This window comes from Chiroxiphia lanceolata, chromosome 13, assembly GCF_009829145.1.
Source record: "Chiroxiphia lanceolata isolate bChiLan1 chromosome 13, bChiLan1.pri, whole genome shotgun sequence".
Classification (NCBI taxonomy): domain Eukaryota; kingdom Metazoa; phylum Chordata; class Aves; order Passeriformes; family Pipridae; genus Chiroxiphia; species Chiroxiphia lanceolata.
The window spans coordinates 14,220,836-14,242,802 of NC_045649.1; the positions used below are offsets into that span (position 1 = coordinate 14,220,836).

General features: G+C 42.8%; 1 protein-coding gene across 1 annotated transcript; it reads left to right on the forward strand.

Moving 5' to 3' along the window:
* The first annotated feature begins 1,377 nt into the window (after window positions 1–1,377).
* Window positions 1,378–13,189, forward strand: LOC116793623 (SHC SH2 domain-binding protein 1-like). The gene is made up of 13 exons (XM_032701572.1): window positions 1,378–1,538; window positions 3,392–3,562; window positions 4,138–4,253; window positions 5,218–5,426; window positions 6,250–6,342; window positions 6,911–7,144; window positions 7,250–7,418; window positions 8,650–8,770; window positions 10,054–10,185; window positions 11,096–11,214; window positions 11,936–12,022; window positions 12,364–12,502; window positions 12,744–13,189. The coding sequence occupies exons 1-13, from the start codon at window positions 1,439–1,441 to the stop codon at window positions 13,064–13,066; spliced, it is 2,013 nt and encodes a 670-aa protein (XP_032557463.1). The 5' UTR covers window positions 1,378–1,438; the 3' UTR covers window positions 13,067–13,189.
* The last annotated feature ends 8,778 nt before the right edge of the window (window positions 13,190–21,967 follow it).

Below are 21,967 nucleotides of genomic sequence, written 5' to 3' on the forward strand. Positions count from 1 at the left end.
TCCAAGCCTTATATTGACTAAGAATCATACAACAGTTTGGGTTAGAAGGGACTTGAAAGATCATCCACTCCCAACCCCCTGCCATGGACAGAGACACCTTCCACTAGCCCAGGTTGCTCCAAGCCCCATCCAACCTGGCCTTGGACACTTCCAGGGCTGGGGCAGCCACAGCTTCTCTGGGCAACCTGTGCCAGGGCCTCACCACCCTCCCAGGGAAGAATTTCTTCCCAATATCCAATCTAATCTCTTGATCCATTCTCCTCCCAGCCCTGTTTTGAAGCCTGACCTTACCAAAAAAAAAAAAAAACAAAACGGCGCTTTTGGGGGAGATTTAGATGTTTGCCTGTAATCTTGTAACTAATTACGATAGGTGAAAACTACATCAGTATGGTAAAACATGCGTGCCCGGTATAATTGTTAAATCCTGACAGAGGAAAAGTCCAGGGGACTAAGACATTCTCTTTTCTTCTGGGGTTGCGATGGACAAAGGTTGATTTCAGTGGACCTTTGGCAGCTCCGACTCGTGCGATGTCGGGATGCCTCGGGCTCTTGGTTTGCTCTGAGCGGGTGATGTGTGGGCACTGTGCTGCTGCTGCCAAAGCGAGCGATGTTCGGGGAGCCGAGGGGGGCGTTTGGCCGCGCTGTCAGAAATCTGAGGCGGCCCCCTCGTGGCCACTGCTGTGCCGGAGCGATTGTTTGGGCTTTAATCGCTGTCGGCGCCTGTGGTCACAGCTCAGAAGGCGCGGAGCTGCCTGAGGAGAAGAGCTGGGGTTGTGGAAGAGAGCGGAGGGGAGATCCCGGGGCTTCATATTTAAGGTGTGTTTTGTGTTTGTGTACGGACCGGTCAGAGCTCAGAGCGGAGCGGGCCTGCCTGGCCTTCAGAGAATTCCGTTCTGTTGCGGGGGTGAGACTTTTTTCTTTTTTTTTTTTCCTTAATGTTTGTTTGGTGCTGGTTTTGGAGGGTTGTGTGGTGGGGTTTTTTGGTTTTGTATGGAGTGTTGTTTTTTTTTTCTTTTTGAGGGGGGAGATGGTTGGGTGTTTGAACATTTCGGCGGCCGCGCGTCCCTCCGTGCGCCGCGGATCCCTCTGCGCGGGGACGGAGCAGCCCCGGCGGCCACGCTGTGTGCGGAAGGGCGCTCCTCGGGCGCGCTGTCCCCGCTGACAGGAGCGGCCCCGGTTGATGGGTTGGGGTGACAGGGGCAGGTTTCCAACGCTCTTCCCCGCTCCGGAGCGAGCCCCGCCGGGCTCGCGGGCACCGGCGAGCGGCGGGCGCTGCCGAGGGGACCGCGCCCCAACGGCCGCTGCTGCCCGCAGCCAATCACGGCGGCGCGCTGGCTGCCGCCAGCCAATGAGAGCGGGGCGCTGGAGCGGCCGGCCGTGAGGGCGGGCGCGGCCGTTGTGCCCGGGCGGTTTGAAGGCGGCGAGCGGTCGGTCGGTCATGGCCGAGCCGGGATTGCCGGGGCCGCAGGGGGACGGCTGGGCACTGCCGCCCGGGAGAGCCGCCGGCCCACAGGACGGCGCCGAGGAGGCGGACGGAGGTACGGGCTGCGAGTGCCGGGCGGGGAGGGAGGGGGGCCGTGGGCTCCCCGGGAGGGACGCGGGCACTCCGCGCCCAGCGCTCGGGCGGTGCCGAGGGACGTGCGATGGGCCCGGGGCGGCTCCGCAGCTGCAGTGCGGGCCGGGCTGCCCGAGCTGCTCCGGCCGGCTCGGCTCGGGTCTGCCCCGGGGAACCTTCCTAGGCCCGGCCCGGCCCCCCGGCTCGGGGCGTGGGGCCCTGCGGGGGAGCGAGCCTACGGATGGTTCTGCAAATAAATGCAGTTAAATGTTGTGGGGTTTTAACTTTTAATCGTGACGTTCCGCTGTGTTTCTCAGGTGCCCACCACGGGTGCTTAACTGGGCGTCCGGGAGCGTGTGTGTGTTTGGAACGCTGACAGTTCCAGGAAAAGCTGCTTCCCTCCAAGTGGCTCCTCTGCCTGAGCAGCACAGTATCGGTGCTTTTAGTGTCTCTTGAGCATCCCCGGTCAGTGCAGGTCATTAGTGATATTTGGTTACAGGCTTGCAGGTTGTAAACAGAGAACAAACTAAATTACATGGCTCGTTCTGGAACACACGCTGTGCTCTGGAATTCATAGTGTGGCTCGTACAGGGCGTTGCTGTCAGAGTGCCTCGATTTGGTTATGGGTGTGTAGGAAGAAAATCCTTATTTACGGTGTACATGTAACAGTGTTTCATAAATCACAATAGATCATCTAAGCCAACTTTTTCTTTCTTTATGTGTTATCACAGTGGTTGTGCTACAAAGAGGAGTGAAATTGTCCAAACACTTGTGGTTGGCTCATACAGTGGTTCTGTTTTTTCTTTTGTTGATCGAGTCAGACCCCAAATATGTAAGAACTTTAACAAATGGGAGGTCAAAAGTGCTAACTTCCATTACACATCCTGAAATGTGAGGGATGTGTTTGAAATAGTGTGGAGTTTTCTTCCTTTTTAGGATTCTAGTAAAGGTCAGTCTGCAGACTAATGGCAATGCAAAGGCCTGTGCATTGTTACAGAATCGAGTTATGGACAGTAAGGGTGTCTTGAGCTGTGCATTAACAAACAAAAAACCCCCAACAACAAGAAACCTGAATCATCATCACATTTGGTTTCCTGCAGTCATCTTTCTAATATGTTCTGAACTTAGGGGTGAGCAGGCCTGAGAGGTGCTGTGAGACCAACAGTGAGTGACTGGAGTTTGTAAAATGAACTCCTGTGGAGAGGTGCTGTTGTTGCACTGAGCCCTTCAAAGTAAAGATTCAGCCAGTGTCCATTTAAGTGGACTAAGCATTACAACACTGTGACCTTTCTGTCTAAACATGTTGCTTAGAATTTCCTTTGTGGAAACTTCAGGTGCAGGGACTTTGTTAGTTTATTAAAGTACAAAAAGAATGCTTGTACTATAGAACAGGACAAGACAACAAAGGAAAGAACAACTGTGAAAACACATCTTTAGCTGAAACTAGTACCTGCAGTTTGGATTACTGCTTGATACCATGTCTGGGTGATGTAGGCAGGGGTTAACAAGGCCTAATATGTATGTGAATGGCAATGTAATACTTAAAGGGTTTTAGATCTAACCTGGAGAACAGAGTAAATTAGTACAGTAACTGTGACTCAGGGCAGGTGGGGACAAATGAGACCCTCTTTTGGGACAGGGTTGATGTTCTGGACAAGAGAGCAACTAACCAAGTAGGATACTCTCTTTGCTAAGAATAATTCAGATGTGTTGTACACAGCAGGTTCATGATAGGTCTTAAGCTGAACAGGAATTCTGTGGGAATAGAGGAGTGAGCGATAACTGCATTGAACTGACAATTTGTGGGGTTTGCTTTGCTCCCTGTCCTCTTCCCAGATCCATATCAGGAAGATGCTGACTCCTGGAGTGATTCTGGCAGTCGTGGCAACGTGGGGACTGCTTTGGGAAGGGCTGTGCCAGATGGGAATGTGCTTCTTCCAGATATTTTTCACACCGATCATCTTTTCTTTTACGAGCGATTTAGCGCTTACCAGGATTACATCTTGGGTAAGTAATTTCAAAGGAGAAAAAGAAGGTGGTGTCAGTTTTCTTGTAGTGACTGTTTAAAAGATCCAGTTGAAGTGGAGTCAATTGTATGTTAAGCTGGGAGATGCTTTTTATGCTGTAACCTCAGCTGCTCTAACTGGTGGACCAGGAGGCAATGGTTTGGATATAAGTTAATAAAATCTGAATGATGGGAAGGCAGAGATGTTAACAGTGGATTCTGTGCCTGTTTTAGCTTGTCTTACTTGAATTTTTTTGTGTGCCTGATTAAGATAAGGCACAGGTTCTGTGTTTAGTACTGTTGGCACTGAAATCTTCCATACCTGGAGGGTTGAGTACTGGATCTCTTCTTCCAGAGAAGCACAGAACAGATGCCTCTCCAACTCTCTCAATACTAAGAGAAACAGCAAAAATGCTGACTCTGACCATGAGCAAAACAGAATGAAGAAAGAAAGAAGAAAGAAAACTTTGGAGGTGGTAGAGGAACATTTGAACCGTGTTGCCTTTCATTTTCCAGTTACCTGAAGGACTTTTCTTTCATTCCTCGCATCAATGTACTGTCTTCAATTTTGTTTTAGGTGACTGCAAAGCTTCTGAGGTGAAGGGATTCATAGCTGAGTACCTGGAGAAGGTCCTTGAGCCATCTGGCTGGCAGGCAGTCTGGCGCACTGATGTGTTTCACGTTGTTGTTGGGGTAAGTGGAACGTTGTTGCTCAGGCATTTTTCTCCAATTAGCATCGTTTGCCTCTGTAACAGACTGGTCATATACCTATGAAATTTACCAGCTGGTAGAAAAGAATAATAATAATGTTGTCATATCTAAGTGCCAGTGATGGCCAGAGCAATAGGAATTTTTTTTCTGAGGGTTCATTGCATGAAATGGGAAGAGGGAACACTGAGTTGGTGTGAATGAGCTGTGAGGTAGAACTGCAAGGGCACAGAGGGGATACTCGGTCCAGAGCTGTTGGTTGTAATGTAGTTGGGTGTTTTATCAGTAAAATTCTTCTTTTTAACCCACCTTGGTACTGACAGTAGCTCTTGTGCTTTGCATACACCTGTCTTAGACTCAGCTGGGATACTCCTTTTGTAGTTCTCTCAATGTCCAGGTCATACATCTTTGTTGCAAGCCTTGGATGTTCAAACTTGCAGTTCCATTACATGGTTGAAGAGGGAAAACGTTTGTGCCCCCTCAGCTCTTCTGCCCAGTTAGTGACAAAATGGCTTTCACTGGCCCAGACCAACCCTTGGATTGTTTGTATCCTGTGGGCACTTTGAAAAATGAGCCCCCAAGGAGTCCCGAAGAACTGTAAAGTGTTGATTTGTTTGAGTCTGAGGATATTGCTCTTGCCATTTTTTAAAAGCAGCAAACCAAGAAACCTAACTAGGGAGAAACTTAGTGGCCTTGTTAGGAGCATTATGAGGGATTTGAATGAAGTTGTGAATGTGGAAAAGGCTCTCCAGGTGTGTGGTTCTGAGCAGCTTAATCCTGGGCTCCCCCTTCAGCTGCAGAGGTGGCCTTGGCTGTCCTGTGCCATTTGTGTTGGTTTGTGTGGGTCAGCTGGACCCCAGTGTGCCCTCCTGACTTAGGCATGTCATGTCCACCTTTCTCAGCTGGATCTAAGGTTCTGAGAGCTCTTCCCAGCTCTTTGTTCCAACAGGTTGTTGATGTGGATTACTCGTCTCTGAAAGCAGTTGTGCAGCTCGGTGACCCTTTCCTGTGCGAGTCACGGGACAGCAGCTTTACCTTGGAGTGCATGCAGGAACTCCTGGAGCTGAAGCAATATCAGATCCTGCTGCAGGAGCTCTGGGTTGTGTATGATGAGTCAGGAGAGTTTGACCAGACAGCACTGGCTGTAGAGCATGTCAGGTAGGACAGTTACACTCTGCTAATACCCCGGGGGTCATGTCCTGAATTCTTGTGGCCGTTCTGGGAGCTCCTTGAGCCAAGCTTTCCAAAGGAAATCTGATGACTGGGACTCTGAGGAGACTGCTTTCCCTCTCTCTTCCACCCCAGATTTCCTTGGACTGTATCACCTTGCAGACTCTGCTATAGTGTTCCTTTGTCTTCTGTATAATTTTGGTGAATTTTTCCTTTTTTGTCACATTCTTCTTTTTTTCTGCATTTTGCCTCCTCTCCTAAATTTACTCTTTGTTCTTTAGAGGTCTGTGCACATCTTCTGGTTTTTTTTCCTTTCCTTTCTTTATCATCTCTCTGTCTCTTTTCCATCTCCCTTGCTTTCATGCACTACATGCTGTTGGAAAGCTCTCTACAAATAGGCTGTAGGACTGGATAAAAAAGCTAAAATCGGAGGAATGACCTACATTGTCAAAAGGAAAGCTTAGCTGGAGGATGCTTGGCCAAAACCACACAAGAAAAAAGAGGATCCAAAGAGAGTCAGTCTCGTTTTTCAAATCCAGCTTTTAGCTGTTTACTCTCTTTTGATGAAAGTGGGACTCAGGCCATTATGAATTTTGAACTTAGACACACAAAATAAAACTCTTGATGCAGTTAAAAAGCAGGCAGGAAAGATGCTTTCTCTGTATAGTAAGCAGCTTACTTGACAGTAGCATTGATTTGGCAAGTGGTGATGCTTTGGGATGAATTCTCAGATTGGTTACATTCGTGTTTCCAATGTTGTTGCGTCTGCTCTCCTCCTTTCTATGATTAAACACTCCCTTTGCTTCAAAAGGTTCTTCTACCGGTGGATCTGGAGGACCTGGGACGAGGAGGAGGAGGATGAGTTTGATTACTTTGTGCGCTGTGTTGAGCCTCGACTGAGACTGTGAGTGTAACACCTTTGATGCTCTTGTGGCAGGACCACAGGAAAGTGTCATGTGGGAATAGTGACTCACAACTAGATGGAAAAACCCCCTGTGCACCAATAAACCAAAGCAAGTTTGTTCTAACAGCGTTCACTGTCCGATGGTCAAACTTTGTATGGGGAGAAGGCACAGCTGAGGTTGCCACTTGATTTCTGAGCCCTGCTTTTCCCTGTAATCCTTGACCTTCCATCAGACAGCACCCCAGTGATAACTATCATCACACTGGTACAAGTTGTAATCCTAATAAAAGCTGTGCTTATGCCTCTGTTTTTTTCTGGGGTGAATTTCTGATAATTGTGTACCATCTTTCAAGGTGGATGGGCAACTATTTAGAAAGTCAAATGTTTGTGTCTGTTCAGATTTTCTGGTTTTGCTGCTTTCAAATGAATTGTGTAATGTAATAATATAGGCTGCAGAGAATCTTGACTAAAGTAGTGATGCAGAACTCCTGAGGTTCTCTCCAATCTTGTATTTGATCTTTGAGAATTGTAGATGTGAAATATGCTGACCCCTTGCTCTGAATTGCAGGCATTATGACATCCTTGAACACCGTGTGCCTTCTGGGCTTGTGGCTGATTACCAGAAGTTGTTGTCTCAGTGTGAAGAGCTTTATGGGAAGTTTCTAAACGTGAGGAACAGCATCTCAACCAGTGACTCGGACTCGGAAGTAGAAAACGTCTCCATGGTGGAAGGACTCAAATTGTATGAGGAAGTAGAGCACTTAAAACAAAAGCTAAAAGTGATTGAGAATCCTCAGCTGAGGTACTTGGTGGGTTTGTGCAAGGAGGAGGCCCTGAGCAACATAACACAACATATAGGATGTGTTTTCTGAAGAAGGAGCTGATGGCTGTGTTGTTCTTGTTGTAGGTATGTGTTTGGTTACCAAAAGTATGGAAGTCTCCAGGCTAAAGGACTGAGGACAATGGGTACCAAGGTCATACATGTTGTACCCTCAACCATTGCAGCAAGTCAGCTCCAGTTGCTGATGAGGGACAAACTTTCCCCAGAATGTTATGGTGAAGATGTCCAAGTGCAGGTGAAGTAACAGGAATTGTCTGCTGATAGTTTTTCCCCTCATGAAAGAATGTGGAAGAATAAGTTAATTTATCATGTGAAAGATACTACATTTGCCCAGTGCTATTTTTATCAGTTCAAAAACAAAATCACTGTAATTTATATGTTAAGTGGTAAGACTGGATGATACAAATAATTTCTTTTAATTCATTTGTACCTGCTGAGTACACTATACAAGCAGTTTCCTTCCTGTGTGTAGGAAATGAGATGAACTTGTAATAATTCTACAATGAAATATGGTAAGGTGTAATACTTCTATTTAGTTTTGAAATACCTGTGTCTCTTGATGCTGCTGATAATGATCTAGAGTTTGAAGGGAGGAATGTCATTCTCTTGCTTTAGTCTTGTGTAGGAGATAGATTTATTTTAGAGCAGTTCTATTTAGTTTTTGTGAATTCAGGCAGGACTTGCTACTTCAGCAGTTAAGGACAGTCTGAATTCCTTGGACCCAAATGCTTGCTGTGTTCTGATCAAGTTCATGAATTACAGATGGCCAAAATGGAGCCATGGGGAAGGTCCTGGATTCACTTTTAGGCTACAAGTCAGATTTGATGTTATTATGCTTACACTGGAATTTGCTGGGAAGCAATAAATGTATAGTTTTTCTGTACTATTTTTATCCTTTGGCTTGGAATCTCACGGTAATGTTTGTGAAGGGTATCAGCCTCCCTCTTTATCAAGGAAAAGGAACATGTGGACACTGTATTTGCCACTGTGATATCTGAACTCTGTTTTGGGGTGACTTGAACCAGGAGGGAAGGGTTATACCAGTGTTCAGACCAGCTGTGATCTAGTAGGGGAATTGTTTTTTATTTTGTTTCCCTTCTGTCACCTATTTCTTCAGTAATTCATGGCAAGTCACTTGAGGCACAATTCAGATGTTGGCCTGGAACCAAGGCAGTAGTGAAGTTTGCTTTCTGGTGCACATGCTCTTCTATCTGTGTCTCTGCCCCAGTTTCCTCATGGGGAAATGGGCATTACACAAACATCAAAGGCATGTGTTAAGGTTGTCTTCATCCAGAGAGTGCTACGATTCCTGAATTCAAAGCAGAAACTGTGTATTGGTGCCATTACAAAGGGTTTCTTTACAAAAGCAGCAACATTTAATTGAAAAGCAAGCTCTAAGGGCATAAATGCATCCATTTTTATAGCATTCTTCAGGAGCTGATTGTCATTTATTTGGTCTTTTGCAGTTTCACAATGACCTACTGACAGCTGTAAGTGCCTGCTATGAAGGAGACAAAGTCATCATCTGTCCTGGGCATTACATTGTAGATGGCGTGTTCTGCATTGCTGACTCAGTTGAACTAGAAGGTAGAAGGTTTGATAGCACAAAGGGCCATGAAACAAGGAAATGGAATGAAATTAAACTAGCTCTGCATAAGGATTTACTCTTTGCAGAGTTTGCTGGGAACATTGGCTTTTTTCTTCCAAGTATTCCTGTTTCTGCTCTAGTGCCATGTCTAAGGCAGGCTGGAGTAAGTTCTCTCATTAGCCATGGTGCAAAGAAACTGCAGATATTGCTGATTCATGGTGAATTCATTATTTCCTCCTGGTTATCTGCATAAATTGGGATTACATAGGTAATAGAGAGGATTCAACAGAAGCGTAAGAGACTGGATTGTTGTGATCTAGGAAGCACAGAAGTAATTCTGAGAGGCTTCAGTTTGTAGAGCCACTGACTTGAGTATTTGAGAGATGTCCTTGTTTGCATGTCTTAAACTGCTTCAGGGGTACACTGAGCCCCACGGTCTCACAAGTGTGCTGGAAGTAAACTGCCCCATGGCAGCATTCATTTATGTATTTGGCTACAAGCTGGCACTCAGGCACTTCTTGTCTGAGTTTGTGTGTGCTTTCAGAAGATGACAGGACTCGTGCTGCTTTAATACATGTTGCATTATTGCTTTCCTTATTATGATTCTTGTCAGTGACAAGCAATAAAAGCTTTACTTGCTCATAAATTTCCCTGTAAGTGTTTGAATGCTGACAACTGTGGATGGCTCAGTAAATCAATGTTGGCATATGCTTGTGAAAGCTTCTTTTTAATCTGAGTTCATCTGCAAGCCTGTGTAACACACAAACACTGAATTTTCACCCAAGTTTCATGTTGACTAAGGCTCACTAACAATATCAAGTCCTTTGCACTTTTTTCCTTGTGTTGTGGTGATGACTGCTTTTTCCTTCTGTGCTCTTTGAAACCTCTGCCTGCTCTAGTGAATTTGTGTCCTTTGAAAGCAGATTGGAGGTGCCTGTGTGTCCTCATTGCATCCCCCTGCTCTGTTGTAACTTTGGGAGTGAGAATTTGGCCTTAGCAAATGTGAGCTCAGTTACCCATTTGTTCAACTGTCTCAGCTAATTTTGCATTTTGTTGTGTGCCATTCCAGGAAGGTAAATTTGAAGTTGGTTCTGAGTGCCTGTACCTTGGCACAGAGGGGCCCAGGTAAGGGTGTAGCCTGGGCACTTGGTAGAAAATCCTATTCAGTGTATTAGTGCCTCAAGTTTTAAGCCTCCACCTTGAATTTAAAGGTCTGTTATGTACTGAGCACCTCTTTGTCACCAGTTATGCTTCACACCTGCACCTTCCCCTCTGCTTTCAGGCTATGGGATGCCAGATGATATCGTGATAGAAAAGCAGGGCAAAGGGGACAACTTTTTTGACTGTACAGGAGCCGATGTGAGGATCTCTGGTTTGAAGCTGGTGCAACATGATGCTGTGGAGGGGATTATAAGTAAGTGTAAAAGCATCCTGACCTTTTTGTGACTCTTTCCTAATTTAGTGTTAGAATTAAAGCTGGGACCCAGTGTTGGAGTTGACTAGTTTCAACAAAATACTGTAGAGAGGAGCCCTCCAGGTAGAAATATCAAAGCTTCCTCCTCTTCTCAACTTGCTTATAATGTGGACATCAAAATAACTTAGACTCTGTACTTCCAAGCTCTTGTGGCTCTTGTATTTTATTATACTGGGTAAGATCGTTTGACTTGATCATTGTTCTGCTGTTAAGGCAACCTGACTGTGACTGCTGCACAGCCTGTGTCAGGCTACCTGGACAAGGAAAGAATTGCTCTTGGCACAGAAAGCCCCCATGGCAATACTCAGCTGTAGCTGACCCAGCCAGTGCTCCAGTGAGGAATGGCATATGCTGTGGTGTAAACTTTGGTTCTGACAGAGGTTCAAACTCAGACTCAACCAATCCTAAATTGTATCCAATGAGTTTATTGACCATGGCCTCCTGTCTTTGCAGAAGGGGCTGATTACTACTGATTAGTACTTTGCCTCACCAGACATTTGATTTTCACATGTTAAAAGGTTTGTTAACACTTGCATGCATGTGTTTAGTATCTTTTGAATTCAAAAGTCTCTTAGGAATGTAATGAAAAGATTGTTGCTGTTTGTTTAAAAAAGAAAAGCTGACAAACCTTTGGCTGGTGCTCCCTTGCAGCAGTGTTCCTGCTTGTTCTAGAAAAACAGCACGAGTTCAAACCGTGCATGGGCAAATCATGAAAATTAACCCAAAGTGGATAAAATTAAAATGGGAGTTTTATCACAGTGCAAAAATGCTACAAGGCTGGCTGTCTGGGGGAGGGCTTTGTCTTTGCATGACTGTTTCATCCAGCAATAACTGGTTTTTGTGCATGCAGATATCCATCGTGGGAAAACCACCCTGGAGAACTGTGTGTTACAGTGTGAAACCACAGGCATTACAGTGCGGATGTCAGCTGAGCTGGTGATGAAGAACTCTGATCTCTACGGGGCCAAGGTAGAGCCTAATCCTTAACTCTGCCTTATTTCCTAATTTAAACCAAAGGTTTCTGTTTGGAAATGGTACAGTCAGTCACAGCGTGACTTGTGTCGCTCTGGAGAGAACCTTTACAAATTAATTTTAGAGAGCTACACGTTATTGAGTTTAAGAGATTGGTCCCAGGGGTCTTGTATCCTCTGACAGTGTCCACTGAAATGTCTCATGCTGATTTGAGTGGGATGATGGGAAATGATGGTGCAGCAGCAGACATCTATGAAATAATAATTGATGCATTGCTGGAGTGATTCACATCCTGCAATATTTTTGAAGTGATTTTCTGTTTTCTCTGCCCATAAATAGTTTTCTTATGAAACCCTGTGTTTGTTCTGCCAGTGAAATGCTGTTTTGGACACCTTGTCCATGGATTCTTACAGAAGGATGAGAAACACAGAAAGGAACATTGTGAAGAATGATGGGGCTTGGGGTGTTGAGAGGGATGACTAAAGAACAAGAAAGTAATGCAAGGCTGTGCAGCTACTCTTCACCTGGCTTTTCTGGCCTGGGGGCAATAATACAATCCCTGTGGCCTCAGCCTTGAGTCTTGCTTTTTAATTGGTGGTAACACAATTTTGCATTGTGATAACTGGGAGATGAACACACAGATCTGCAACGGAGTCATCAAGTTTTATTGTAAATGTGCCTGAACTATTTGTGAACTTCTGCCAATTGTGTCTTGCAGGGAGCTGGTGTGGAAATTTATCCAGGGAGTACGTGCACCCTGGTCCACAATGGCATACACCACTGCAAGGAGGGAATACTCATCAAGGTCAGTCCCAGGCACAATGCACTTGTTTTCCAGAAGCTTACAGCTGCTAGAATTAGTAACTCATGTTTAGGTTGGCTTAAAGCCTTGCTGCATTATGCTGAAACTCTTACATGTCACCTATGATGATAATGGTACTTGTTTGCCTTGGGTTGGCCACCACAGCAGTCAACTGGTTTGATTTCTTATCTGCCAGAAAGAGAAAATGCCTTTTGCAATGCCACTTGTATAGGCAAATGGTCCAACCCTAGCCAATACATGGAACTGATGCCACCTACAACTGGAAGACTTTAGCAGCCCTTTAGCTGGACGTGACGTGTGGGATTTTTCTTTTATTTCTGCAGAGCTTCTTAGATGAGCCTTATGATGTTCCCAAGATAACCATGGTTAAGAATGTGATCCATAACAATGAAGGATATGGTGTGGTCCTGGTTAGACCAGGACCCTTGGAGGTAAAGGATGCTTCAGCACCGACAACAAAAGGTATTTATTTTTCTCTTCTTAGAAGAAACTCCTAAAACTAGTAAATCTAGTACACCCAGGCTTTTGGATTGAATAATTCATAGTTTGTATTTGAAATTTGTGGCTGTCACAAAGTAGCAAACCAAAGAGTGAGTGGGATGAGGTGAGGATGTTAAGACTGAAGAAAATGAATTCCCTGAGGTTTTAGTGATGGGGCTGTTTTGCATGACTGTGGTGACATTCCTGCTGTTTCCTGCCTTAGGGAATACACAACCTACCCAGTCAGGTGATGAGACAGCCTCTGTGGAGGAGGTCGGGCAAGAACAACCACCTGAGTGTGTGACTGATGAGTTGGAGTGTTATGAGCGAGCTGGGACTTCTGGGCAAACTGAAGGCAACTGTGAAATTGCAAATGAACTTGGGGCTACTGCTGCAAAGAAGAGCAAGATGCACAAGAAAAGACTGAGTGACCTGGGAATTACAGAAGCTGATGAAAACTTCCTGTCCCAGGATATGTTTGTCTCTGTTGAGGGCAATCAGTTCAAGTGGAATGGGAAAGGAAGTTTTGGTACCTTTGTTTTCTGAGTGTCCATTGCAGCAGACAATTTTTACAGTTACTGATTAGATCACATGCCTGTGTTGTGTTTTGATGTTGTGCATTTATTTCCCAAGTGTAACCCTTATTAAAGAACTGGGGCTACAAACTCATTTTGTGGCTCTTTCCTCTCTTCCTTTCAAACCTGTAATTCTCATGAGTGAGCTGCACCAAGTCAGAGAATGGGTGAAGTTGGAAGGGACCACAGTGGGTCCATCAACAGGCCCAGCTCCCTCAGCCTCTCTCACAGGACAGGTGCTTCAGTGCAGCCCTTTGTAGCCCTCTGTTGGACCTGCTTCAGGATCTCCATGTCTCTCCTGTCCTGAGGAGCCCAGAACTGAACACAGCAGTCCAGGTGATCCTCTCCAGGGCTGAATAGAGGGGCAGGATCCCCTCCCTCAACCTGCTGGCAGTGCTCTTCCTAATGCATCCCAGGATCTCACTGGCCTTCTTGCCCACAAGGACACACTGTTGGTCCATGGACAGCTTGTTGTCCACCAGGACCCCCAGGTCCTACTCTGCAGAGCTGCTCTCCAGCAGGTCTGCCCCAGCCTGTACATCTTACAAATGCCTTGGAAGACAAAGCTCCTGTCACTGAAATGTGTGACAGGCCAGATCTCGATAGGTACTGAGGCCACTCAAGAATGTTTTGATGTCACGTGTGAAGGGTAACAGGCTGCAGACACTGGACCTCTCAGGGAGAGTTTAGCTTTCTGAAAAGCTCCTCAGCTCAGAGTTCCTCCTTGTGCCCACAGGCAAGGAGATTTCTTAGCTTACTTGGTGAATTGATCATCCAATTCTAGCAGGAATAGTTTCCCTTTCCTGCTTTTTACAAATGCTTTAATCCCTGTGGCTCATATAGGAACATTAATAATTTCAGCTGGTTGATTGTGCCTGTTTCTAGTCCATCTTGCCTGCCTGCTGTGATTGAGGACTGTTTGTGTGGGTCCACACACACCTTGTGGTCCACAGACTGCAGTTTGAGTCACACAGTATGAAGCACTTGGGTAAGTTTTGGTAAATGACTGGGTGGTCTTAACTCACTCTAGTAAAACCTTAATCTCTCAGCAGAAAATTAAAACCTGAAAGCAGTAGTATAACAAAGTACCACTTTACTTGAGAGTCCTCAAAGAGTCTTTCAGATCTTTCCTTCAAAGGCTTATTTTAAATCGTGCCCTTTTGTGCTTTTCTCCAGGTTTGGTGTGCTTGTTTAATGGTGTGAAGCATGTTTGTCACAGGTATTTATCACATTAGCACATTCTTAGTCCTTACACAGTCACCTGTGCAGCTGTTTTTAAAGGAAGTGCTTGTCACTGATGTGCTTCTGCAGTTGGGGAGAGAAATACTGCAGGTTCAAGTTGGTGTTTGGCTGGCAGGGTACCTTTCCTCTGAAATTAAGTGACTGATGCTCAGTGCCTCCAACACTTTCCAACCTCCTTTTTTTTTTTTTTTTTTTTTTTTACTCTGAAACTGAAATGGGATCCTAAAGGGAATCTTGGTTTCATAATAGTATTTAAATACTATTATTATTCATAAGAGTATTTGAACTATCAGTAGTGTTTCATGACTCGAGGAAAGTATTTCCAATACCTGACTCTATTTAGCTCATATTCACATCTCTCTAGATTTGTGCATAACTGTGTGTCAAACTGTCTGTTGTCTTAGGACACTCTTTGCAGCCTGCAAGTACTTTCCCTTTTTACTCTCAGTGCTACATCACTATGTTGGAATGTTGTTGCCTTATTCACCTGTTCCGAGGTGTCCCTCAGTTCATCCCAGTTTCTATACTTTATAATAGTAGCAGACAATAATACTCAGTGTCATGAGCAGCTTATACAGCATCTCCACTTCTCTCCTCTGGGTAATGTTCCTCTGTCTAAAAGCTTCTGGACTTTTGCACTTGGTTAGTTTGATGTCGCAGTTTGAAATGAAACACACCACAACCTGCTGGGTGGGGAGGAAAGTAGGTGTGACTTGATGTAAAATGGCTCTCCCTATTTATAGGAGGGAGAAGGAAGGTTCTGGAACTGGGGGCAGAGACTTTACAAATAAGGAAAGGGAAGGAGGGTACAAGTCTTAAAAGGGAGAGCCTGGGAGAAGTTTTATCCAAATATGGGGAAAGGGGGAAGGACATAACCAAATATGGGGATTCTACATTGAGACAGAATCCACCCAATGGGAAAACAGTAGTTAAACATGAGGGAAAGTACATTAAAAAATTAAATAAATTAAATAAAAACAGGGGGGTACAACATTTGAACAGGCATTAACACAGGAAAGTAATTTTCTCAATCAAACAGTCTTTGTTCAGGTGATGATACACCTAATTGGTTCACAGCATACTCTCTTCTTCAGAATTCTCAGTTATCTTGAAATCTTTGTTTCCATCCTTTGAACTTTTCCCCTTCATCGTAGATACTTCCAACAGTTTGAGACAAGTCCTCCTAGAGATACTTTCTAAAATGACACTTGGGTTCTGTTTTTCCTTTGGGAAGTCTCAAACACATCCTTTAGGTGTGAGCCCAACTGCAGTCAGTGTTTGCACCCAGTGAATACTCGGTGTGGGGACACGATGCATCTTCATGCTTCACTTTAATTTTTCTGTGTTTATAGAGAGAGGAAAGTAACAGGGAAATGTGGATGATTTACTCAATGGTATGATGGTGACATGACTTGCTTCTTGTTGAAGTTCTCTGAGGGGCTCTGCCAGTGCTTGTGGAAGTTTCTGAGTATGTTTTTAGTGCTGTTCACAGGCCCTGATACTCGTTTGCAAACCAATGTTCGTGCATTGCTGGGTTTCATGACTTACAATTGTAGCTTTTGTACTATGTTATTTTCTTTTTTGAGTTCAAAAAGTGCCTCGTTCTTGTGGTGATGCAAGACACAGAAGGCAAGATGGGACATGCAGAAAAAGAATAAGGTCTTGCAAGATTGGATCTTGAATTAGGAGGCAGCCTGGGAGAGTGGGCCATCCTTTTTTTGGTTCTGGGCAAGGATGGCCCCTGGATCTTTTGATTTTTTTTAAATATGAAAGAATCTCTTCCCTTTTAGACTTGTTTGAAATATAGGGAGAAACACCAAGAACCTATTGGCCTTAAAATGGGATGACAGGAGGCGTGAAAACCTTTGCCTTGCTTGCACCTTACCATTTTTTTTGTCTTTGAAGTCCTTTGTGCTACCTGATCAACTGGAAACACACCTGAAGTATTCACTGTTCAAATATATCTGTCTTATGTTCCATTTCCATTCCTGGGGGAGGTTTCATAGATTATCACGTTTTTCCTTCTGGCATTGTATCCTGTAGGAATAGAGTACTTTTCAGCTGTGAAGCTTTGCATTTTCTTTTGGATATAAAAATGCAACCCTCTAATTGTCTCATGGCAGATAGATGCTTGATGATTTTAATTAGAATAATTAAATTCAGAGAGAGCAGCTGAATTAGCCAGATTTAGAATGTTATTTCAGCAGATCCATTTATACACGGACATTTCATTATATTGGTCTTTTTGGCCATGTACACCAGGGTTACTCTTGCTGTTTGCTGAATAGTGAAGTGATACAGTAAATTAATCTCTTGGACATTTTAAATTGCAATTTATTTCAAATCAATAAGGAATTTGCCACCACTCCCAGCCCCCCACAGATGAACATTGATTTTGTTTTTTCCCATTAGGTATATGAAATACTTGTATTTTTACTCCTAATGAAAAATCAATTTCATCATTTCAATGCAAGGTACCTTTGATCATTCCTACTGTTTGAGGATGTTACTTTCCTGTTTTCAATTTAGACATCATCTGTGTTTATGTTCCTTCCCTGACTAAGAGTAATTTGAACAAGCCAATAATTATTTTGTTAGTGCTGTATAGAATTTTCTTTGAGTGTATTGGTATATTAGTGGGAAAACTTGTCTGAGACTAATCTTATGGGGAAATTATAGTAAAGGCATAGAGGAAATTATCTCTCATGCTGATAAATGTATATTACAGTACATAAAAAGCTGTGATAGGAGCCTTGATGAGACCAATAATATGTGTAAGATCCCATTCTTATGGTGAAATTCACCATTTCTCTTCCCAGCCTAATTGCAGAAATAGCTAATGTGGAAAGTAGTCTTAAAATCCACCTTGTGTTGTGTTTCATGTGAGATCTGAATACTTCTTAGAATATAATTCGATTAGGGGTTGGATAGCCAGCTTAATTTAGGCTGTATCTTAAAGAAACATTCTCTCCTAGGTTTGCTACCCTAGTGATGCTGTTTCTACAAGACTTTGTATAAAATTGCTAATTCTGTTTTCCTCTGTGTTTGCTATTGGTCATTATCAGAGATAGTCTGGCCTTCTTTACCTATCATGTGGCTTTTTAAAGATGTAATTGCATTAGAGTTAGGTACCTGAATTATTTAGGAGCACAGGTTTTGGATAACACCAGTAAAATGTTTTAGAAGCTATATCATAAGTACAGAATGAATGATTGTTTTATGTCTGTAGCAACTCTTCAAATAATGGGGAAAAAACTCATTCAGTGATATAAAGAAAAAGAAATCATTAATAGTCAATCAGCTTCTAACCTGGGAACTGTGTCACTAAGTAAGGGAAAAAAAGCATAGTGGAAGAAAAGGCTTAGAAACAAGTTATGCCACCAAATGCAGAGAGTTAAAATAGAAGGGTGAACTGCCTTGAAAACCAAATGTTTGAAGGGAACTGATGTGGCTTTGCAGTAAGAGAAAGGCAGTTGGATCTAAATTTGTACTAAATCTGTTACTGTAATGTCATATTATGTCAAGAGTTAAAAATAAAGCTTAGCCTGCTATGAATAATTCTCTATTCTAAATTTTATTCTGAAATGTTTCAACAAAAAATAGGAAAAAATGAGCATGGCACAGCTGATGTATCTTCCCAAAATTCTGTACCTGCCTTTACTTTGTGCTATACATGCCTTTCTTTTGTGAGACCTTATTTTCAGGTGAGTTAAAAGGGTGCTTAGAATTCACATAGACTAACATCATAACTTCTCTTGCTTCAGTGTTTTCAAATCCGCAGGAAAATAGTATTTTGGACTATATTAACCACATCCTGAGGGTAAAGTGGTGAGATGCTTTGCTTGTCTGTAACTGAGGCTCTCATTAGATGTCCTGTTTGTAATGTGCAATGTTTTAAATCTCCTCTTTTAAATGCTGAAAAGAGGTTAAGGCTGCATTTCAGGTGTAGAAAACTGCTATAACTTTCCTATTTTGCTTCTTCTTAGACTTAAGCAGGAAGGTCTAAAGCTTTTGAGTATATTCCTTTTTACAAGCAATCCAACGTTTTTAAAAGGGAAACAAAACATCCATAGGAGGCTTCGGATTTCAAATTATCTCCACAGACTCAACAGTCAAAGCTGACTGAATATTATATATTCTCAGGACATTCCTAAGTTTTCCCTCCAGATTGTAGATGTCCCTCCAGCAGGATTTTATTTTCTCCAAAACCCTCTGATTATATAAAAATATTTGTGATTTCGGAAAATATTTACTGTATAAGAGAAACAACATCTAGATGTTTTACAAGTGAATTTAATGCTGTCTGATATGCTTGACTGACAGCCCTAAAGACAGAATGCTCCATTTCCTGTCCCAGAACAGATACATCAGAGAGTAACAACCATAGCTGTTAAAAATTCACAGTGAAAATTCAGTCTCTTGCCGTATTCATGTGAGTGCCATGTATTCCATCTGTTCTGCTAATGCAGGCAGTAAAGCACACGTCTCTCCTGTGATACAGAGACTTCTTTTTATTAAGGCAGAGATCTGTCTGCATAAAAAGATACAATTACATAAACAACTCATACAGCCTGTGTCTAAAATTTCTGCAAAGCACTTGCTGCAGCTGGTTACTATAGAAACAGGCAAAGGAGGCTGGCTTAAATTTGTTAGTTCACTATGAGGGGGCTTTCTATTTTGGTTTTTTTTTGTTTGCTTCTGCTGGGAAACATGCTGGTGTAAAGTTTCTTTACAGACCTTGGGTAAACCAGTGCCCTGGGAAGAACAGCATGTTTTTCTTGTGTAAGTCACTTGTGCTCTGCTGCAAGGCGAGTCCTCTATGCTACCTCACTCACTTTTGTGTGTAACACTCTAATGTCATAAGCACTGGTGCTGTATGTGTGCTCCTTCCCTCCTGGAACATACTTATTGAAACTATTAAAAAAAAAAAAAATCAATGTGAAAACATCAGGAAAAGTGGGTGGACAGAAAAAGTACAGTCACCTGCTAAGCTCAACAGTTTCATATATCAAGGCACAAGTAGGACTTTCAAATTAGGGCACTGCAGAGCAAGGCACAGCAGTTCCATTGACTGAAATAGTCCTGTCAGTGAAGAAGACAGTGAGTAAAGTGAAGGGAAAGTGCCAAGAGAGAAAGAGAGTGAAACTGAGAGCAGGACAGCTACACCCACTGCATGGTTACACTGAGCCTTCCTCAGAAGGGACTTTGCAAATCTGCTTTCCACCAAAACAGTCGTATTTTTGGACAGGTAAATTGCACAGTCTTTGCAGCCTGAACAATTCCTACACAATCCAAGAGTGCAGATGTTCTTGAGTGCAGATTAGCTTTGCATGAGCTGAAACCAACCACATACTTATGGCCTAGTGACTTAATGTGTCTCTTTGGGAAAGGATTTATTATCCACAGCAGAACTGAACCAGCCATACCTTCGTTATTCTGCTCCTGACCCACTGGAGTGAGCATCTTAGAAAAACCCTGGTAGACACTGCCAGAAATGGTAATTTATTTAGAGGCATCAGCTGCATACAATGCAATGCAAAGTAGTTCACTGTTACATGATTTACTGCATATCAAGTCATATCTGATCTTTTTGATATCCCAAAATTCTGTAGAAAGTTTAGCTTTCTTGTCACCTCCAACAGTTCCCTCCTGTACATAAAACAGGGAGTAGATGCTGCAGAAGCTTTGAGGTCTGTATGGTCTTAAGCTTAATTTTCTCCTTCATTTAATCATAGTATTCAATGACAGTACATTACATTGCTTTAAAGTTATAGAAAAAGATATCATAATGGCAGTACAGAATGTTAACCCAAAGGAGATTATTCTGCAGTATTTGTGCTCTAGCAGATGTTTCTCTTTTGTATGAAGAATACAGAATTACATGGCTTTCATGCTGAAATGTGCATGGAAAGCTTTTGCATTCTATTAAAAGAAAAAGAAAAAAAGTGGCCAATAGGATCCAAAAAAATCCAACTCAGCCCTGGGATTCAGAGGACTGGCAGGTGGAAGGTGCCTCCTGATGACCTTGTTCACAAAGAGAACAGGAGCAATTTTCTTCTTCAACAGAAAATCTGATGTGTGCCTAAAATTCATCTTGTGATTATGATGAATTAGCAATACTGACATGAACATTTCCTTTATTCAGGAGACAGGGAGTATAAATCTGTGAGGGAGCTGGTGTGTGTGCAGCTCAGAAACAGAACTGTCAGAGTCTCTTCATCATCAGTGGCATCACTGCATGGCACATTCTGGTGTACTTTTGAGGAACAGACCCAAGGATTTTTCCCTGCATAGGACAAAATTTACCTAAGGAAATCACAATTCTGTGTCTTTGGAAATCAAGAGATGGACTTTCAGACATCAGTAGCTTTTTAAAACAGTGCACTACAGTTCTGACAAACCCCAACAAAGGTTTTCACATGCCCAACATATGTAGATAGTACTTCTAGATGGATGTCATGATTAATCAGATGGGTCCCATCAAAGACAATCTTTCACTGAAGGAAGCAATCAAAAGGTACACAACATTAAAATAAATTCATAAAAAATGCAGATCTATAATTATGGAAAAATAAACAGCATTTAACCAAGTGGGAAAGTTTCAGTGAGACAGTGTATGGATTTGGCAAATATTTTGTTAGCACAAATAAATTCTGTCTTTTCAGAGCTTCAGTGAAGAACAGCATTGTTACAGCAGAAGGGACTCTCCAAAGATTCTTGACTGAGTGGTGTGTGCATTTTCTTACATCAATACAGAAGGAAATGTTTTAGGTCAGTAAAAATGGAAATAATGTACTGTTGGCTGCTTTACCAAAGTAACTGATGAAATCCCAGCTTTATGGTTTTGCTCTTTATCTACATCTTTTATTAAATTGCTTCATAAATAGTCTTGCCTCTGAAATGAGCAAAGGCTCATACTTGTGAAGGTAGGGAATGGATGGAATGAATATCCAGCTCTGATTGCTATCAGGCAGACAGCAGTTTAGTAGGATGCTTAAGCTTTAAAGAGCAAACTTAAATCTTACTGGAGACAATTATGTCCTTTGGTAACTGAAGAAAATGGTTCTAGTACCTTTAACAGAGGCTCATGGTTATGTTCAGCAGTAAGATAAATAGTATTAGGAAAAGGTAATAACAGTAGAGTAGAGTAGCCTGGACACAAAAATACATAAGACAAATAGCAATTTCCTGCTGAATTGGAATGTGTTATATTAAAAAAAAAAATTTCCTCTAGCTCAAACTTAAAAACAGTGGGTCAGACTGTGTATTTCTGGAAGAAGTAACATTTAAAATGTACACTTTAGTATATAGTAGCCATAATATTGCCTTGATTTTTGTATTCTCACCCTAATTTTCACAATCCTTTTTAGAACAGGGAGAATTTCTAGCAAAACACCAGGTCTAGGGCAAACTTAGTCAGCTTCATTTAGAGGTAAATTTTATTTCACTTTTCCAACTGAAAGAGGGTCCTTTCTCCCAATAGCTCTAAACTATTTATTTTGGGAGCACAAGAAGCTACATTCCTCCTACTCTCATTTCACATTCGTTATCCTACAATATGGTTTCCTCTTCTTTCCATAACAAACATGGCTCAAAGTTTCCTTATTCAAGAAAATGTGGAATGGTTCCC

Excerpts from the sequence above, each read along its gene's own strand:
- LOC116793623 (XM_032701572.1), top strand. The coding sequence starts at position 1,439 with ATGGCCGAGCCGGGATTGCCGGGGCCGCAGGGGGACGGCTGGGCACTG. Across the intron at positions 7,419-8,649 it reads GTGAAGATGTCCAAGTGCAG|TTTCACAATGACCTACTGAC; the intron begins GTGAAGTAACAG and ends GGTCTTTTGCAG. Across the intron at positions 11,215-11,935 it reads CTGATCTCTACGGGGCCAAG|GGAGCTGGTGTGGAAATTTA; the intron begins GTAGAGCCTAAT and ends TGTGTCTTGCAG.